The 17,447-nt window shown below is 39.0% G+C and overlaps 1 protein-coding gene across 1 annotated transcript in view; it reads right to left on the reverse strand.

Annotated features, from left to right (window-relative positions):
* Positions 1 to 493: 493 nt before the first annotated feature.
* LOC105069619 (IQ domain-containing protein H) overlaps positions 494 to 17,447 on the reverse strand; it is a 61,745-nt gene continuing 44,791 nt past the window's right edge. Inside the window, exon 6 of the mRNA XM_010955778.3 lies at positions 494 to 619. Coding sequence (XP_010954080.3) covers positions 494 to 619 — 126 coding nt within the window. The remainder of the gene's footprint in view (positions 620 to 17,447) is intronic.

Raw genomic sequence — 17,447 nt, forward strand, 5'->3', positions numbered from 1 at the left:
AAGATGACATGACCTTTGGCTTAAAAAACGAGATCTTCCCTGGTTTCACAAACCTGGTGTTTAGATGAGACATGCATAGTTTAAATGCTCATTACATTAATTCTGGCTTTGTATTTTTGCATAATAGTATATTGAAATAAAATGTTTACATGCTACTAGAAAAACATCAAAAACCATCTGCTTGGAAGCTTGAAAAATTATAGTGATATCACTTAAACACAATAAATAATTTTATTATGTACTAACACCGGCATAGAAATCAACAGTAAATTTATAGAATGATGGTGTTTTAGTGGTGGGAAGGGACACCAGCGATCATCTGGTCCAACCTTCAGATTCACAGAGAAGGAAACTCAGGCCAGAGTGAGGACTTGACCTGCCTGAGGTCACCTCGGAGAATTAGTGGCTGAGTCTGAATGCAAACTCAGGCCCCAAGTCCCACCTCAGTGCTCTTTCCCTTGTGTTCCTAAACACATAACAAAAAAAATGGTGACTAACCTTTATTGGCATCCTCTTGTAAGACTGGCATGGGGGTGAAATAGGGATCTGAGCGGTGAGAAGCTGGCAGAACCGTGAGGTTGGATACGGTGGACCCTTTTATTAACTTCTGAGCCTTCACCTAAATGATCAAAAATTGGTTTTCAGCAGACATTTTTGCCGTCAAAATGAACACAGTTTTCTTCTTGTAAACAATAAATAAGATTATGAATAGTTTCATTAAGTTTTAATCAAGTAGCAATATAAGCTCCCGTTTTATTGCTCGTGAGTACCCTGTGCTCTTGTCTACTGTCACGAGTTTGTGTAATTTAAAATAGTTAATTAAATCCAATTAACATGTTGCGATTTCCACTATGGAGAGTCAGTATAGTAGTTAATAAAGGAACTATTAAGATTTTGTTCAGTTTTAATGACTACAATATAAAAGCACTAAATCTTGACAGAGGAGGCTTTGAATACAGCAAAGTTTTGTACAGGCGAATTTTCTAGGAAATACACATTAAGGGCTTTGAGGATTAAAAAAAACTGGGAGAATTTAAAGATAAATATGTCTACATTAACAGGTTCAGGATGAACTCTGAGTAGACTCTTGCAGATCTCAGACATGGTTAAAGACATGATGTTTAGATCACTTACAGTAGAGGATTACTTTTCCTAAAGTCATTAAGTGCTTTTATTATAGTTACGAAATATGAATTGTTTCTATTCAGTGGTTTCTGGATTTCAAAGATTATATGCATTGCAGATAAATTACATTTAATTGTATAGCCCAAGCACACTATTTTTACCTTTATTATAGGAGGTTATGAATTACCTGGGCCCTCTCAGCAGGGAAGGTGGAACTGTTTGGTATTTATAGACTGGTTTAAATTTTCCAGTCATTTTTCAAGCATTAATTTGCGTAACTTCCAAAGGAACTAGGTAATGGTTTGCTATTTAACTAATAAAGAACCAAGTCAGAAAGGTTGGGGGGTTAGTCTCAGGTCACACAGAGTGACTGGATGTGCAAAAATGATCAAATTTTAAGATTAATCTTGTTTTGCGTTAGGGAAGTTTGCCATGGGACTCAGTTGTGGCACATCTATTGTTCATCACGGTTGTGGTGACCTTAAGGATAAAGAAAGTCTTGACCCTTTCATCAAGCCTCGGGGGAGGAAATCCCTTTACAAAATAAATATCCGCTGGCTAGGAAATGTCTGTGAACAAAGTTGTTTTAGGGCCCCACTGGCAGGATGTGGTACTTAAGGGAAACTATAAGAACTACCATCCCATGGACACCAAACTCTTTGGCGATGTTTGGTGAGGACAGTTTAAAGTGACTACAAACAGGACTTTAGACAGGAAAGAGAAGATTGTTCATGTATGCAGAAAGGGCGGAGCTACGGGTCTTGCCTTGATGAGAGGGGGTGTGCGCGTGGTGTTACCATGGACCTTGCTGATCCCCCCTTGGTCTCTTTCCCTCATCCTCAGCTCTCCTCTCCCGACCTCACTTCCAGACAGGAGTAGCCCCCAGGAGCTCCTCCAAATCCAGGAGGCTGGGCTAATCACCCAGTGCGCTGTGCTCCAGACGTGGCACAAACACAGCCGAGGATATTCAGTATCAAAAACTAAAGGGTCTCCTGTTTGTTGTCTGATTGATCTCAGGGTCGGGGAGGCAAAGGTAAATCGAAGGAAGAAAGAAAGATTCCACTTAAATAAAATTGTCAAGCACTGTGAAGGCATAAAATATAGATTTGGCAGTTTCAGGGCTCACAGAATTGTTCATCTGGATTTTCTGAAAGCCTTTGACAAAGTACACCTGACAGTCGTGCTCTTGAAAGCTCAAGTTGCGAGAGCCAACATAAAACATAACGTAAAGTGTGACACCAAGGAGAAGGTGGAAGGCAGATGATAATTTGGATTGTCAGGCAGTCAGCGCATTACTAACACTGCTTTCTTTAATTCTTTAAATTGCATCTATCTCAACGATGTAAAAGCTGGACCCGAGGGCTAGGGCTATGCTGAAAATGCAATGAGGGGAGTGTGTGTGTGTGTGTGTGTGTGTGTGTGTGTGTGTGTAGGCATGGAGGGGTGACATCCTGGCAAGTTTATCGAAGTAAATCCTGCAGCCAGTTTCTGTGGGTACCACACTCGAGTCCACTCTGCTGTCCGGTTCCCATGGTGAGGATAACCGCTTCTGCGCATGCTTGGTTGGAAAGAGAAAGGCAGTTAACAACCTTCAGTGTTTACTGAGCACTTACTACACCTATATAACACTAACTTTAATACAATAAGTATTAAATTTTGTGAGCAATGGAAAAATCTAAGAGCTATGAGAGTGCAGGAGAGGGAGTGATTAACTCTGCCTGCTGGTGTCACAGAAGGCTTGGCAGTGACTCTCAGCCCTGCCTGGATGTTAGAATCACTCAGGGAGCTTTTTAAAAATACTGCTGCCTGGGCCCCAACCCTGGGCAATTAAACCAGAATCGCTGTGCTGGATGGAGCCTGGGCCTCGGTATTTTTATAAAGCTCCCCGGGTGATTCTAATGTGCAGCTACGGTAGAGACGTACTGCAGTAAGTGATATTTAAATTGCGTCTTAAAAGAAGCAATGAATTACATCACGTGGAGAAGAGGATGCAATTGTAGGTAGGAAGAATGGTGGGGACAAAGCAAAATAGGATACAAATGCATGAAGATTTCACTGAAGGTGCAGGGTTCTTTGTGGCTGGGGTGTGTTTGTGTATAGCAGGAGGGTAAGGTGGGGGATGAGACTGGAAAGGTAGGTTCCAATTCATGCAAATTAAAGAAACCAGCTTTGTGAATGTGCTGACTGCCTAACAGAAGTCGAGTATCATCTGCTTCTGGCTTCTGTTTTATGTCATGCTTTATATTTTATGCTGAACCATGCTTTGCAGTTTGTATACCACTAGTAAAAGAATCATTAAAAACAGAAAAATGTCCCTCCTGTCTGGTACTTCTCATTACTGTTTCCAAAACTATAATTCACAACTCTATCACTCTATGCCTAAATCTTCTATAATAGCTTAAAAGTTTTTCAATATTTAAAAAATATAGAAAAGCTTAAAGAAGGAAACAGCAATTGTACTGCTGACAGCCAGAATTAATCATTGTTAATATCTTGGTATATTTGCTTCTGTGTTTTCAAACAGAACAACCGTTCTATTTTATTATTCTGGTAGAAATGATATATGTTCATTATAGATTCCAAATAATGCAGAAAAACACAAAGATGAAAGTTTAAGAAACCATACCGAATATCATTAGGCGATCCATTACCCCTAACATCTTTGGAATGATTGATACATTGTTTTATAAAAATAGGATTTATATTACATTATTAAACTCAATTTGACATGAATTTAATAGGAAGGAAAAAGGCCGAGTGAAACCCAACAAATTATTGAGTCTCAAATAATATTTCTTTACCACAAGATTCCTGTGAGTTAAAAAAGATTCCTCTGCATGGGTTGGCAAATTTTTTCTAAAAGGGCCGAACAGTAAATATTTTAGGCTGTTCAGGTCTCTTTTTATAGCTGAAAAGTAACATAAACAATATGGAAATTAATGAGTGAAGCTATGTTCCAACGAAACTTTATTTACAAAAACAGGTGGTCAGCCCTCAGGCAGCAGTTTGTGGACCCCTGCTCCATTGTTAAATAAAGGTGACTATAAAAAACACTTGGATTTTTTTTCCACCACATTTTTATTTTGGATGACATATTACATCTTCAAAAGATGAGAACATTAGAACTTTCTTGCTACTTCCATCTTCTCTCCCTCACCTCCCGATTTCTGTTTGTTATATTATCATGTTCACACCGTCCAGATTTATAATAGCCACGTTCTGTTTTGAAACCATCACTGCTATGATTGTTTAGTATTAGTTCTACATGTAAATGGATCCAGTGCTCATCAGCAGTCCTTCTGTCACGGCTTCTCTGTGCTTGAGTTCTTTATTTTGATGGGTTTTTATATTGCCTGGCTTCGGTTATCAAGCAAGTCTTTCCAACGAGTGTAAAATACTTCCCTGAGCCTTGATACTTGAATTACATCTGGGGTCATCCTTTCTTTTCTCAAAACTCTGTAGACATTGCACCATTGTCTTCTATAATGAATATAATGAAATCAGATGCCAGCCTGATTCTTTTTAACCCCTTGCAGGTGAGTTTTCTTTCTGCCTGGATGTCTGAAGGATTCTTTGACTTTCAAGTTCAGGTGTTTACCTAGGAAATACCCTTATGTTAAGTATTCTAAATCAAAATTTCTTGGGATTCAGTGTTTTCTTTCCACCTGCAGATTCAGTTCTTTCTTCACTTCCAGAACGCGTTCTTGCGTTACGGCACTGAATCCATGTTCTCGATTGTTTGCTGAGTTCTCTCTGTGGGTGACATCAAGTGTCCTTAAACGTTGGCTCATCTTTATCTTCCATATTGTGGTTCCTGACTATTCATTCTCTCCTGGTTCTTTTAGATTAGAACACTGAATTTTAGTTGAGCACATGGCTATCCAGTTAAGGACCACATTTCCCAGTGTCCCCTGTGGCTAAATGTAGACAAGTGGCCAGTAAGATGTGGCAGAAGTGGTGTGTGACCCCGGGGGCATCTCCTTAGAGTGCCTGCCCTTGCCCTGGGCTGTTGTTAGCCTTCCTGTGGACAGAAACATGGGTGTGGGGAGGAGCCAGCTTCAACCATTGAAATGAGAATGTCCTGTAACCACAGGAATGAGGAGGTGATAGGGCATCAAGACAGAAGGAACCATATCTTGGAGGACTTCCTGGAGGAGGTCCTGCCAGCCTGGGACTTCTCACCTGTGGACTGTTTTGTGAGTGAAAAGGAACTACTCTATTTAAGGCATTATATTTTTGGATTTCCTTGTTAGTGAAATTAGCCTGTAACAAACTTGCACGCGTATCTATTTGCTTCTAATTAATTTCCTCTTTCTCCCTCTGCATTTTCTGTGCTTACAGTCTTTTCTCCGTGTCAGTATTTCAATATTCAGCAGTGTCTGTTCTGTTCTTTCTATTTATAGTTTTATTTATTAGTTCCATAAAATATTTTGGTATTCAATTGATTTCCTTCTGCCTGCAACCTCCCTTTTTATCTCACTCTGCTCTTGTATCATCTCATGGTTGAGCTCTAGTTTTACTTAATTTATGTTCCTATCAAGCTGTGCTAGAATGTGAAGAAATTGTGAGAAAATTCCTTCTGTGCCTTGAGTTATGTTCTTTCCTGGGTTAAGCTTTGTCTTTTGCAGCCCGTGATTCTCCCTCCCTCCTCGCCTCCCTTTCTTTTATTAGCTGTGGGTGAAATACTGACACGTATGCAATAGATCAGTAGGGACCGTATCGTTTCTTTCTCTCTTGTACGTACTTGGGCCGCTCCCACTTGCTCTGATGCTGTACCCCATCCCCCACTGTGGTACCAGGGTGTTTTCTCTCCCAGCTACACTTGAGAACTGGGTGTTCAGGGTTTTCTTCACCTTTCTGTTACCTGAGGGCGTAGATGAGGGAAGCCTCCGTTTTAGGACATATGCAGTCTTTGCTAAAACATGTAGCCTCTCCTCCCTTTCCTGAGATACATCAGGGCTTGGTCTGCCCAACTGAGGATGAGGCCGTCCCTCCCCACCCCCACCGCCAGGACTTTGGGACACTTTGGTGGAATCCTGAAGACTTCACTTCTCTCAGGAAGAATCAGACACGTTATTTACTTGCCAATTTCACTTGTTTCTTTCAGGTCTCTTTGTAGGAAGAGGAAAAAGATAGGAATGCCTGTTTGGTTGTCTTCTGTCCAGATTTTGTAGTATTTCTGAGAATCCCAACATTCTGAGAATTTGCCAGTAGTATTTCTGAGGGCTGGGGAGGGGTTAGGCTTGGAGCCACGCTGCACCCTTTACTGTGCTCCAGAATCTCCTGCTTGGTGAATTTAAGCAATTGCGTACAACCTGCATAGCCACATGCAGCAAACCCTGCCCTAGCCCTCCTCCTCATCTGATGGATGGGGAAACTGAAAATTGGAAGGGGAAATGGCTGGAGCACACATCTAATCTGACTTTTAATTCAGAAGCACAACTAAAATGCACATCACTGCTTTATAGCCCACTTTTTTCTTGCTTCCTGAGTTCTTGAACCTTTTGAGCCAAACAGAGCTCAGATCATCAGCTACACCCTGATGTCCTCACAGTAAAGCCCTATCTCACTTCTTTCCTTTCCAAGTGCCATTTAACTTAGATACAGTAGGAGCCTCACTTTCTCTCAGCCTAGGGATTACCAGCGTTCTTGAAGCTAGAAGAAAACCTCCTTGGAGAGGCTGCTGTAGCGTAAAAGCAAGAATCTTGGGCTTGGAACACTGGATTTGAGTCCTAGCTCTGTCATGTAATTATCAATGTGCAGGAGTTAAGTCATTTACCGTCTCTGAGTCTCAGTTTTATCTTCTGTAAAATGGGGATATTCTTATCTTTTTTTTTTTTAAAGGATCTGTTCCTGGGGGCATTTCATAACTGTGAACCTACATAATTCATGACAGCCAGACAAAGAATGGCAGGGAAGGCAGAGACTGCTGGGGGATCTTCGGTGTGCTGCTCAGCCAGAAGCGGCATTTCCCAGGCCCCCTTGTAGCTTCAGTGTCTTTGTGGGGAGGTTCTGGCCAGCAGTATAGGAATCGCAGTGGTTCTACTGGAATGCAGAGAAGGTGTGGAGAGCCTAGCAGCCGTCTTAGAGCACAGGAGGACGGAGCAGTAACATGGAGAGTACGCGGGTGCCTGACATTGCAGAGCTGCCATGTCAGCCGCAGACTGCTCCGCTCCAACTGTGACACGAGGAAACACTACTGTCCTGTTTAATCGACTATTATTTGTTACACCTGCTAAACTCATATCCTCAATAACACAGGGTATTTTAATTTACTCAAGTGGTGCCTCCCTGTGGAAACCAGCTTATATGTATCTTCAATTCACTCAGATTGAACTGACTTTGAAAGAAAATGATTTAAAAAAAAAATTGGGGGAGATTTAAATTATTTCAAACTCTGGGTATAAAGCAAGAATTTATTATTATTATTTTACATCATGGTATTTCAAGTTTAAATAATTCAGTTTCACGTAAAATTCAGCATCACTAATCTTCCGTGCGGCCATTGTAAGGAATTAATGAGTTAATATATGGAGAGACACACCGTAAACTTTTTTTCATACCAGAAACTGGGTTTTATTTTTGTTTCATATAAGCATTTTATTGAAGAATAATATATACTTTTTAAGACACAGATCATAAAGTCATCAATTGATGTATTTTCACAAAGTGGACACTGTGGGTAATGAGCCTCCAGAACAAGAAACAGATTATAAGGCCCCCAGACGCCCTCTCACATTCCCTCCCAGTCACTACTGTCACCCAAGGGTAACACTATTCTGAATTCCATTACCATTATTTTTCTGTTTTTGAACTTTACAAAAATGGATTCTTACAGTATGTATTCTTTTGTATCTGGCTTTTTTCTTTTAAAATTGGTGCGAAATTTACCCATATTTTTGTATATAGCAGTATGTGCACAGTATAAACTTTGAAGTTATAAATTACATGTATAGCTACAACCAGTAAGACTTGAGCCTCCAACCTCCTACTTTTTTGCATTGCTTATAATATTCCTTCTAGAATATTCTCTATCTCTTGCTCTCTCAGCTCTGGGTACTAATTCTTGTTACTTTTTTTTGTTTTGTTTGTTTTTTTTAATTTCTTCTTTTTCCCCCCGCCTTGACAGAGGTACCGGGGGTTGAACCCAGGACCTCATGCACGCCAACCACTTAAGATTTATTGGAAAGGAGCAATTAACATAACCATACTAATAGTAAATATTTTCCTTGTTGCTAAAAATAATACAATGGCAAGGCTGAAAAAAGTCCTAGTTACCATTATGGTAATGGTAGTGTAGCTTAGAACAGACTGACCTTCTTGAAAATAACAATTATAAACTCTGGATAAAATTTATTTAAAAAAACAAATATTTGAATGCACTGAGATAAATTGAAAACAAGAAGAAGCTAGAGGGGAGTTGATCTTGAAAGAATGGAAGCATTACAGTTGAGACTTCTGTGTGTGTGTGACTTCTGCTCTGCTCTGTGACTTCTTGGTCTGTTAAATGCAAAGTGGCTTCAATTAAAAAAGAAAGGCACAGTCTTACTGGCTAGAGGAGTAAGGATGGAGTTTAGGGCTTTCATAAAGGCTGAGAATGAAGGGGAACCCCAGAAAGGAGGAAGTTGCAAGGCAGGATCCAAAACTTGCAAATCAATGGCATGCAAATCTTTGGCTCACCTTCGAGTTACACGTATATGGAAGACATTCTAATAAGCCCAGCAAAAATGCAAAGTTAACAATTTGAAAAAACTGAGCAGAGATTTCAGCTGCTACCCCCCAAGGACAGAGTTTGGAAGTTGAAACTCGCCAAATTAATTGCCTGCTTGAACAAGAATCTACACATTTGAGAGCAAGGTAACACAATTCAGACTCTGTACATCATTCATAATGTCCTTAATAATAAAACGTTACTACATATGCTAAGAAACAGGAAAAGATTATTAACATGAGAGAAATAGTCATCAATAGAAGCAGTCCCTGGAGGTTTATGGCATAGATGGTGGTGATGGTTTTACCACACTCATCAAGTTATACGTACAAAGTAGGTACAGATTTGTATGTCAATCATAACTTAATAAAGTATTTTTTTTAAAAAAAGAAAGATGTCAAGATAATCCAGAAGGTAGAATTAGCAGATAAGGACTTTAAAGCTGTTACTATACACATTTCAAAGAAAAATATTATCACAATGAACTAACAAATGGAAAATCTTGGTTGAAAAATGAAAACTATATAAAAAAAGAAAAGAACCAAATGGACATTTTAGAACTGAAAAGTAAAAAGTCTGAAATGAAAAGTTGGTTGGATAGACCTGACAGCAGATTGGGGTGAGGAAAAGAAAGGGCAGTGAACTTGAAGAGAGATCGATCGTTGTCATCTAATCTAAAGAACAGCAAGAAAAAATACTCAAAAAAAGAATAGATCCTCAGTGGTCTGTGGAACAATATCATGTTGAATACTTCATATGTGATGAAGTCCCAGAAGGAGAGGAGAGAATGTGGAGAAAAATATTAAAGAAATAATGGCCAAAATGTTTCCCAACTTTCTGGAAAGCGTAAAGCTCGTAGAAGCTCAGTGAATCCCAAGCAGGATAAAGACCAAGAAAACCACACATGGACACATCATGATCAAACGCCTGGAGGGCAAAGAGAAAAACTTGAGAACAGCTGGGCTGGGGCCGGGGAGGGGGGAAGACCCATCCGGAAAATCAATGATCCAAATGATTGCTGACTTCTCATCAGAAACAATGGAACTTTAAAGCACTAATAAGAAAAGAAAAGAAAAAAAAAAAAAAAAAAACTTGGCAGGCCCAAATTCTATTTAAGGCAATATAAAGACTTTATTTTTGATAAAAGAAGACAATGTGTCACTAAGCAGGGTATGTGTTACAAGAAGCACTTAAAGGAGGTTCTTTAGGGCGACAGAAAATGACACAAGACGGAAACTCAGGACTCTATAGTAAATCTAAAAGACTATATATTTTTCTTCATTTCTCTCAAAAACAACTGACTGTGTAAGGCAAAAAAATTATATTGTGTAGTTTAACTACATATAAATTACATGACAGCAGAAACACAGAGAACTGGGAGGTAAATGGAATTCTGTAGTTGCAAGTTCCTCACAAAGTTGTATATGAACTGGTACAATATTCACTTCCAGGAAACTCTAGTCAATTAAGGATGCACGTTGTAATCCCTAGAGCAACCACTGAAAATAATACAAAGAAGTATAGTTTAAAAGCCAATAAAACAGAATATTAAAGATTAAAAAAAACCCACATAACCCTAAGTCAGGCAGGAAACAAACAAACAAACAAACAAGAGATGGAAAACACAGAAAACATGCAGAAAAGTGGTTGATCGACATCAAATCGTGTCAATAATTACATTCAATGGGAATGTACTAAACGGTAATTTAAAAGCTGAGATAATCAGACTGGATTTTAAAAATGAGATAAAACTATATGCTATATAATGAGGTAGGTTTTGGGTTTAAAGACACAGATTGAAGTCACAACAACAAAGAGATTGATATGCCATGTAAACAGTGAGCAAAATAAAGGGGTGACTATGTTAATATCAGACAAAGTGGACTTAAGACAAGGAGTATTATCGGAGAGAAAGAGGGATAAAAATCTCAATTAGTCAAGAACACATAAAATCATAAACATGTACCCCTCTCATAACATTAACACATGAAACAAAATTGATGAAAACTAAAGAAAGAGACAATATCTTGTAGTGGCTCATGGTGAAAAAGAATATGAAAACAAATATATGTATATTCACGTATGACTGAAGCATTGTGCTGTGCACCAGAAATTGACACAACATTGTCAACTGACTATACTTCAATAAAAGACAAAAAGGAGACAAATCTTTGATGAGAATTGAAGATTTTAAAATTCTCCCTCAGTAATTTGTAGAACAAATCGATTTTAAAAATCAGTACGAATATAGATCTGAATGTCACCAACAGCCCCCTTGACCTGATATGTATAGTCTACAACCAACAATTGTGAGATAAATGTATTCTTTTCAAGTGTACATGAAACACCAAAATAAATTACATCCTAGGCCAAAAAATAAGTAGCAGTCAATTTCAAAAGATGTACATCTTATAGAGTATGTTCTTTGCCCCCAGTGAAATTAAATTAGAATTCAGTAAGAATGGGAAAACTTTTAAAAAAATCCCAAAATATTTTGAAATTAAACAACACACTTCTAAATAGCTCACGAGTCAAAGAAAAAAAAATCACTAGAAAAATTTTGAATGATGATGAAAATGCAACATATCAAAATTTGTGAGATGCAGCTAAAATCTTCCTGGAAACTTACCAGTCTAAGTGCATATTTTAGAAAGTAAGAAAGGTCTAAAAGCAATGATCTAAGATTCTGCTTTGCAAAGCTCTAAAAAAGAGTAAAATAAACTCAAAATAAATAAAAGGAAGAGAATAAAAAAAGACAAGAGGAGAAATCAAAGAGATAGGAAACAAGTAACAGAGAAAATTAACAAAACCCAAAGTGATTCTTAGAAAAGATTAATAAAATTGATAAGCCCCAGTGAGAATGATCAAGAAAAAGAGAAAGCGTAAATTACTAGTATCAGAAATAAGAGAAAGAAAAAAAGAGAGAGAGAGAGAGAGAGAAACAGAGAACAAAAGAGAAAGAAAGGAGGAAGCGAGGGAGGGAGGGTCACCGTTCTCAGCACTGGAAGGGGTCTTAGGACGGTAAAAGGGTAGTTAATAGCAGAAGTGACCCTGGGATTGTGAACAGACTCAAAGAATGAAGTGGGGAGAGCTGACCGTGGAGGAGATGCCAGGAGAGCTATTACTTGGGACACACGGAAGTCTGAGGTGTGGGCATCGACACACCTCACAGGCCTTGAACAGCATCACTTAAAAAACGTGGAGTTTGTTATGATGCCCCAAAGCCCCCAAGAAAATATTAAATTCCAGTAAAATGCGACTAAGGAAGGAAATTGGGTAATATTGTCTAAAATTTTTTCTATTAAAAATATTTAAAATCCTTAAGCAAATATCCCCAAGTTTGTTCCTCTGAGTACGGCTCTATTCTGCAGAGAAGGGTTCTGAAGAAGTCTGGGAAGCATTGCTGATGGCACTGGCCACTCTTCTCCTGAAGAGTCATAATGTACATCAGTGTGTTAGTGACTCCAGGTGGCCTGATGGTATGAAAGCAGTCTGTCTCTCTATAACCTCATGTTTCCCAATTTTATGGGACCACAAAACTCTCATGGAATCCCTATTAGCATTCCAAGGAACCAGTATTCTTTGGAATCCATTTTGAAAAAAAAATAGATCGATGGATTAATACATAGCTAACAACAGTAGCTATAATTTGTTAATATTAGACCATTCTGCAAAGTTGAAAGATAAGTAATAACTTGGTCTTACATGAAACTTTTCTTGAAAGGAACTTGAAACCCAGTGGACTCAGGACTTTCTGATAGATTCAGACGGACAAATAAAAATCTAAATAGTTCTTGCTTCTATTTTGTCTCTATTTAATCGTTTTACTTGTAGTGTTCCAATAGACACTTTTTTACATCTGGAAAAATAATCACTCTAGATTTTAAAAATCAGGAAAAGTAAGAGAGAATAATAAGGTACCCGTGTTTCAGGGAAAGGGTGTAGCTCGAGTGGCAGAACGCATGCTTAGCATACAGAAGGTCCTGGGTTCAATCCCCAGTACCTCCTCTAAAAATAAATAAACCTAATTACCTCCCTCCACCAAAAAAAAAAAAAAGAAGATAAAGTACTGGCATTTCATACCTGTTATCTGTTACATCTCATACAATTAAAAAAAAACACTTGCTTAACACTTGTGATTTTTGTGTATTGGGGAACAGAATGCTACACAGCCACTCAAACACGGTCACAAGACACGGAAGGGAAAGCACCTGGAGTACCTCTGCCTTCTGTATAATTTTTCTCCGTAAACTTAGGGCGATGTATTACAAATTCATGCTCAGACGCCTCCGTCATCCTTTACTCGGGACTGCATAAGAGGCAAAGAGTTTAAATGGTAGTCCTTTCAGCTGAGAGCTAAGAAAGTCTCTGTGAATAGGCTTATCATTTACTATAATTATTTTTGCAATTGCTGTTTATTCCCTTATTACAGAACAGCGTGCCGGTCTCTAGGCGTTCTTGTTTAAATACCGGCTAGGGTCACAAGTGAAGTGAGGTTTGGTCCTCATTTACCTCATACCAGCAGTCGGGTTGGCACGCAGCGGCAGAACTGCTGGGCTCTTTTTATTTAATTTGGCATCCTTTCCCAAGCAGTGTTGAGACTTTCGCTTCAATGACTCCACTGGGCTTTGCCATAATTTCTGTGCTGTATCAGTGAAGTCTGCAGAGGGGATGCCAGAGCAAAGCTGAAAGCAGGCTAGGACTGCTTCTAGATCAGGTATTCTTGTTTAAGTCTACGAAGGAATTAACTCCCAAATACAAATTAAGTCCATTAGAAACCACAACATTCTTCATTCAGTAAAGAGGCTGATTTTTTTTTAAAGAATATTAGATCATCTTGATACTGGGTGTGTGTGTGTGTGTGTGCGTAAGAGTTTAGCCTGTTTGCACAGTTACTCTTGGAATAGTTTCCTAGACTCTGAATCAGACTGTCTAAAGAAAATAGAGGTCTAAATTCTGCCTTAGCCACATGTTCATTATATGACTGGGTCTTTACACTCCTGACTTTCTTATCTGTAAAATGGGAGTAATAATCTCCCTGATGTTCTCCGAGTGTTAAAAGTGATACACATAAAAGTCACGGGGACAGAGTCCGGTGCATGATAAATTGTCAATAAACGCTTTGTTAAATGCATTAATGGAAAATGAAAGTATTAGTACTGGCTGTGAATTCTACTCCCACGGTCGGAAAACAGCTTCACCTGGTCTGCCTACCTGTCTTACGTGTACTATGTTGATGGGCACAAGTGGCAAAGGAAGGGAGCCGAAGGAAAGAGATTTTGCTCAGAATCAGAAATACGGATTGTCAGAACTGGACGACCTCTTAGAGATGACTTGATCCAATGCCCTAAGTTTACAAATGAGCAAACTAAGTTCCAAGGACTCTAAGTGATTTGCCCCCAAATCACAGAGAAGTTAGTGACAAATCCAGGACTGGAGCCCAATGTAAATATGAACTTTTCTTGTAATGAGGATTTTCTTGTAATGGTGTTTTTTTAAAAACTAACTTGATAGATGGTTCTCTTTTATGATTTTGTTTTTTTCTTTTTTTTTTTTTTTTTAACATTTTACGTTAATTTAATCCATCTGGAGTTTTCTTTTGCATAGAAGGTAAGATTAGGATTAAATTACTGCTTTTTTCCCCAAATATTTAGCCAAATGATTCAGCACTATCCATCTAACAGGTCCTCCCTTCCTTCCTGACTTACAGTGTCACCTGTATTACACTTTAAGTTATTTTTTATACTAAAGTCAATATCTAGGCTCACCTCTTTTACTCCACTGATCTGTTAATTTTTATGCCCATAGGATGCTATTATAATTATTGTAACTATATCACATGTTTTAATAAGAAGTATGAAAAGTTCACCTTCATTAATCTTTGGGGAAAAAAATGAAGCCTTTGCCCATTTATTTTTTAAGGTGATGAACACTGGCAAGTTGAAAAGAATTAATATTCCATGCAAACCAAAGAAAATCCATAAGAATTTTGATTGGAATTACATTAGACACAAAGATTAATTTGGAAAGAACTGGTATTTTTATTATTATAATCATTTTTCCTCTTCAGGAATATGATAGATCTTTTTATTTATTCAACTGTTCTTTGACATCATTCAATAAATTCAAGGCACAGCCTGTAAAGATTTTAAAAACATGCAACCGTGATCTAGGAGTGAGAAAATTAATTCTACCTGAAGAGGTCTGGGAAGACATTTTTATGGCCCCAAAGAGGCAAGATCTACAAATGTAGTCGGATGAGGTAAATGCTATTTCATTACTGAACTTGACACAGCCTAACTCAGGTTATACAATTCCTTAACAAGCTGTTATTCAAAGTCATTAACCGCATACACACAAATCAAAAGCAAATTTTTATTGGATTCTGACCAGAATCGGGCACTATGCTCGATGTTGGAAATACGGTCCCTGCCCTCAAAGGGGTTTACAGTCTAGTTGGGGGACATCTCCATGTTAGAAGTACCAGCTCTAGAGAGTAGATCTTAAATGTTCTCACCACCCACAAATGATGGGAGGTGACAGAAGTGTTAAATAACCTTATTGCCATAATTGTTTCACAATATGTGCATGTATCTAATCATCACGTTGTATCCCTTAAATTTACATAATATTAGAGGTTAATGATATCTCAGTACAGCTTGAGAAAAAAAAAAAAAGGACCAGCTCCTCTTCTTGTCCTAATCTTTGAGTTAATGTAGCTTCTCACTAAGCAGACTAATCTTTTACTTCTATTCCCAGACAAATTTGTCTGCAAATTTCTTGGTCATCAAGGAAGCAATTTTTGGCTGGGTCCAGATCTACCCCTCAGATGCAGGTCCGAAGCACCACCCTCAAAGCTCCCTGGGCTTAGGAATAAGGATTAAGAACACCAGTTTGGAAGTCAGACTGGCTGAGTTTGAATTATGACCCTTTGGCCTGTAGCTGTGTGACTCTGGGCCAGTTAAACTGTGGTTATAGTAGATGAATCCAGATTAGACAGCGAGTACATTTGTAAATGGCGGGGAAGAGGATGTTGGGACGGCATTTCCTTTGTAGTCAGCTACCTCTCTGGGGTGAATGCCTGTTTTCACTTTACATCTCCCGATAACCTTCCATAAGGATTGGCCCCTTTAAGTTAAAAATGGAAAAGGGTTTTTTGAAACTCAGAGAAGAGTTTTCTTAGAAACACCCTAAACAAGCTGTTGGATTCCCCAGGCAAACTCATATAAGATTATTAGTACAACTGGACCGAATCTTTGGATATATCTTGGCCTCTCAACAGCATGGCATGGGGAAAGGAGAATTCTTTTGCTCAGGTGGCTCTGGCGACTTGGGAAACACGGGGAGATAAGAGAAGCAGGGGGCTCTCATGGAGAAGCCCCCCAAGAATGGACTGGTTCCTTCTCCCCGCCTTTCTCTTTCTCTTTCTCCTCTGTGCGCATCCTGTTCCTTCTAGCCAGGGTTTCTTTCCTCCTCTGGGCAGTGCAATTACTTGGGTCAGATATGTGGAGTAGTGACAAGGAGATATGTTCCCCCACCCCTGTCCCCAATTCTGAGTGTTAAACCAGAAAAATAACTATATGATCAATGTGGCCATCTCCATGTAGAGGTTGAGTGAAAAGACCCAGGCCCCACCCCAAGGAGGAAGTCTATTTAGTGTCATCAAAGAAACAGGATGTCAGCTGAAGGTGAGTGTTTTTTTTTTTTTTTAACAGTAGGAAATTGGTAAAGAGGAAGACATTGGTTAAGAACCATAAGCTCCAATATCATGTAGGCCTGGATCTGAATCTGGCCTCTACCACCAACTAATTATATGACTGGAGCCAGTAACTTAATTTCTCTAAACCACAGTTTTTTTCCCTCAGTAAGATGGGGAAACATCACTCACTTCACTGGGGTAAGAAGCTTGGCACAGCACAGCGTAATTCACACAGTCAAGTCCAAGTAGACAGTGGCTATTTGTCATAAAAAGTTGAATCAGAGAATCAGAATTCCTCAGTGCGCATAAAGCACTCGTTGCACAGGGGTGTATTCACCTCCCTTTGGCAGGGCTAGCTTCACAGATGGATGCATCAGACTGTAAATGTGTGGTGCTGCTCACCATGAAGATCGTCCAACTAATTACCCTTAGTCAGTTTCCCTGCTCACTAAGCAGGCTTCTGACTGGGCTTTCTGTGTAGCTTTGTCATAAGGATACAATATGCTCATCAGATCAGGCTGACTTGAACATTCAGGTCTGCTTGGCCATGATAGGTCTCTGCGTAGAATAAAGTGGTGCTCCAGTTTATACATCAGCCTCTTGTGGGTTCCGCTGCACCCCAAGACGTTGATCACCTCTGATAAAATCAACTCTCATCCTGTAAAGCCAAGGGTCATTCCCGAGGCTGCACCAAAGTAACAGCGCTGCAGGGGGTTCTGAGCTGCAAACTACTGACCTGCAAGACACGTACAGCCTGGAGATGGCTTTCTTTGAACTACACAGGGTGTTTTTAAATTATCTGAGCAAATATTTAAAAATCAGATTTTAGCAAAAATATGAATGTTAAGTTTCCAGCTTCTTTTGAAAACCCAGCCAAAAGGTTAGAGCTGAGGCAGTGTTTCTCGTAAGGAG

This window comes from Camelus bactrianus, chromosome 6 (assembly GCF_048773025.1).
Source record: "Camelus bactrianus isolate YW-2024 breed Bactrian camel chromosome 6, ASM4877302v1, whole genome shotgun sequence".
Classification (NCBI taxonomy): Eukaryota; Metazoa; Chordata; class Mammalia; order Artiodactyla; family Camelidae; genus Camelus; species Camelus bactrianus.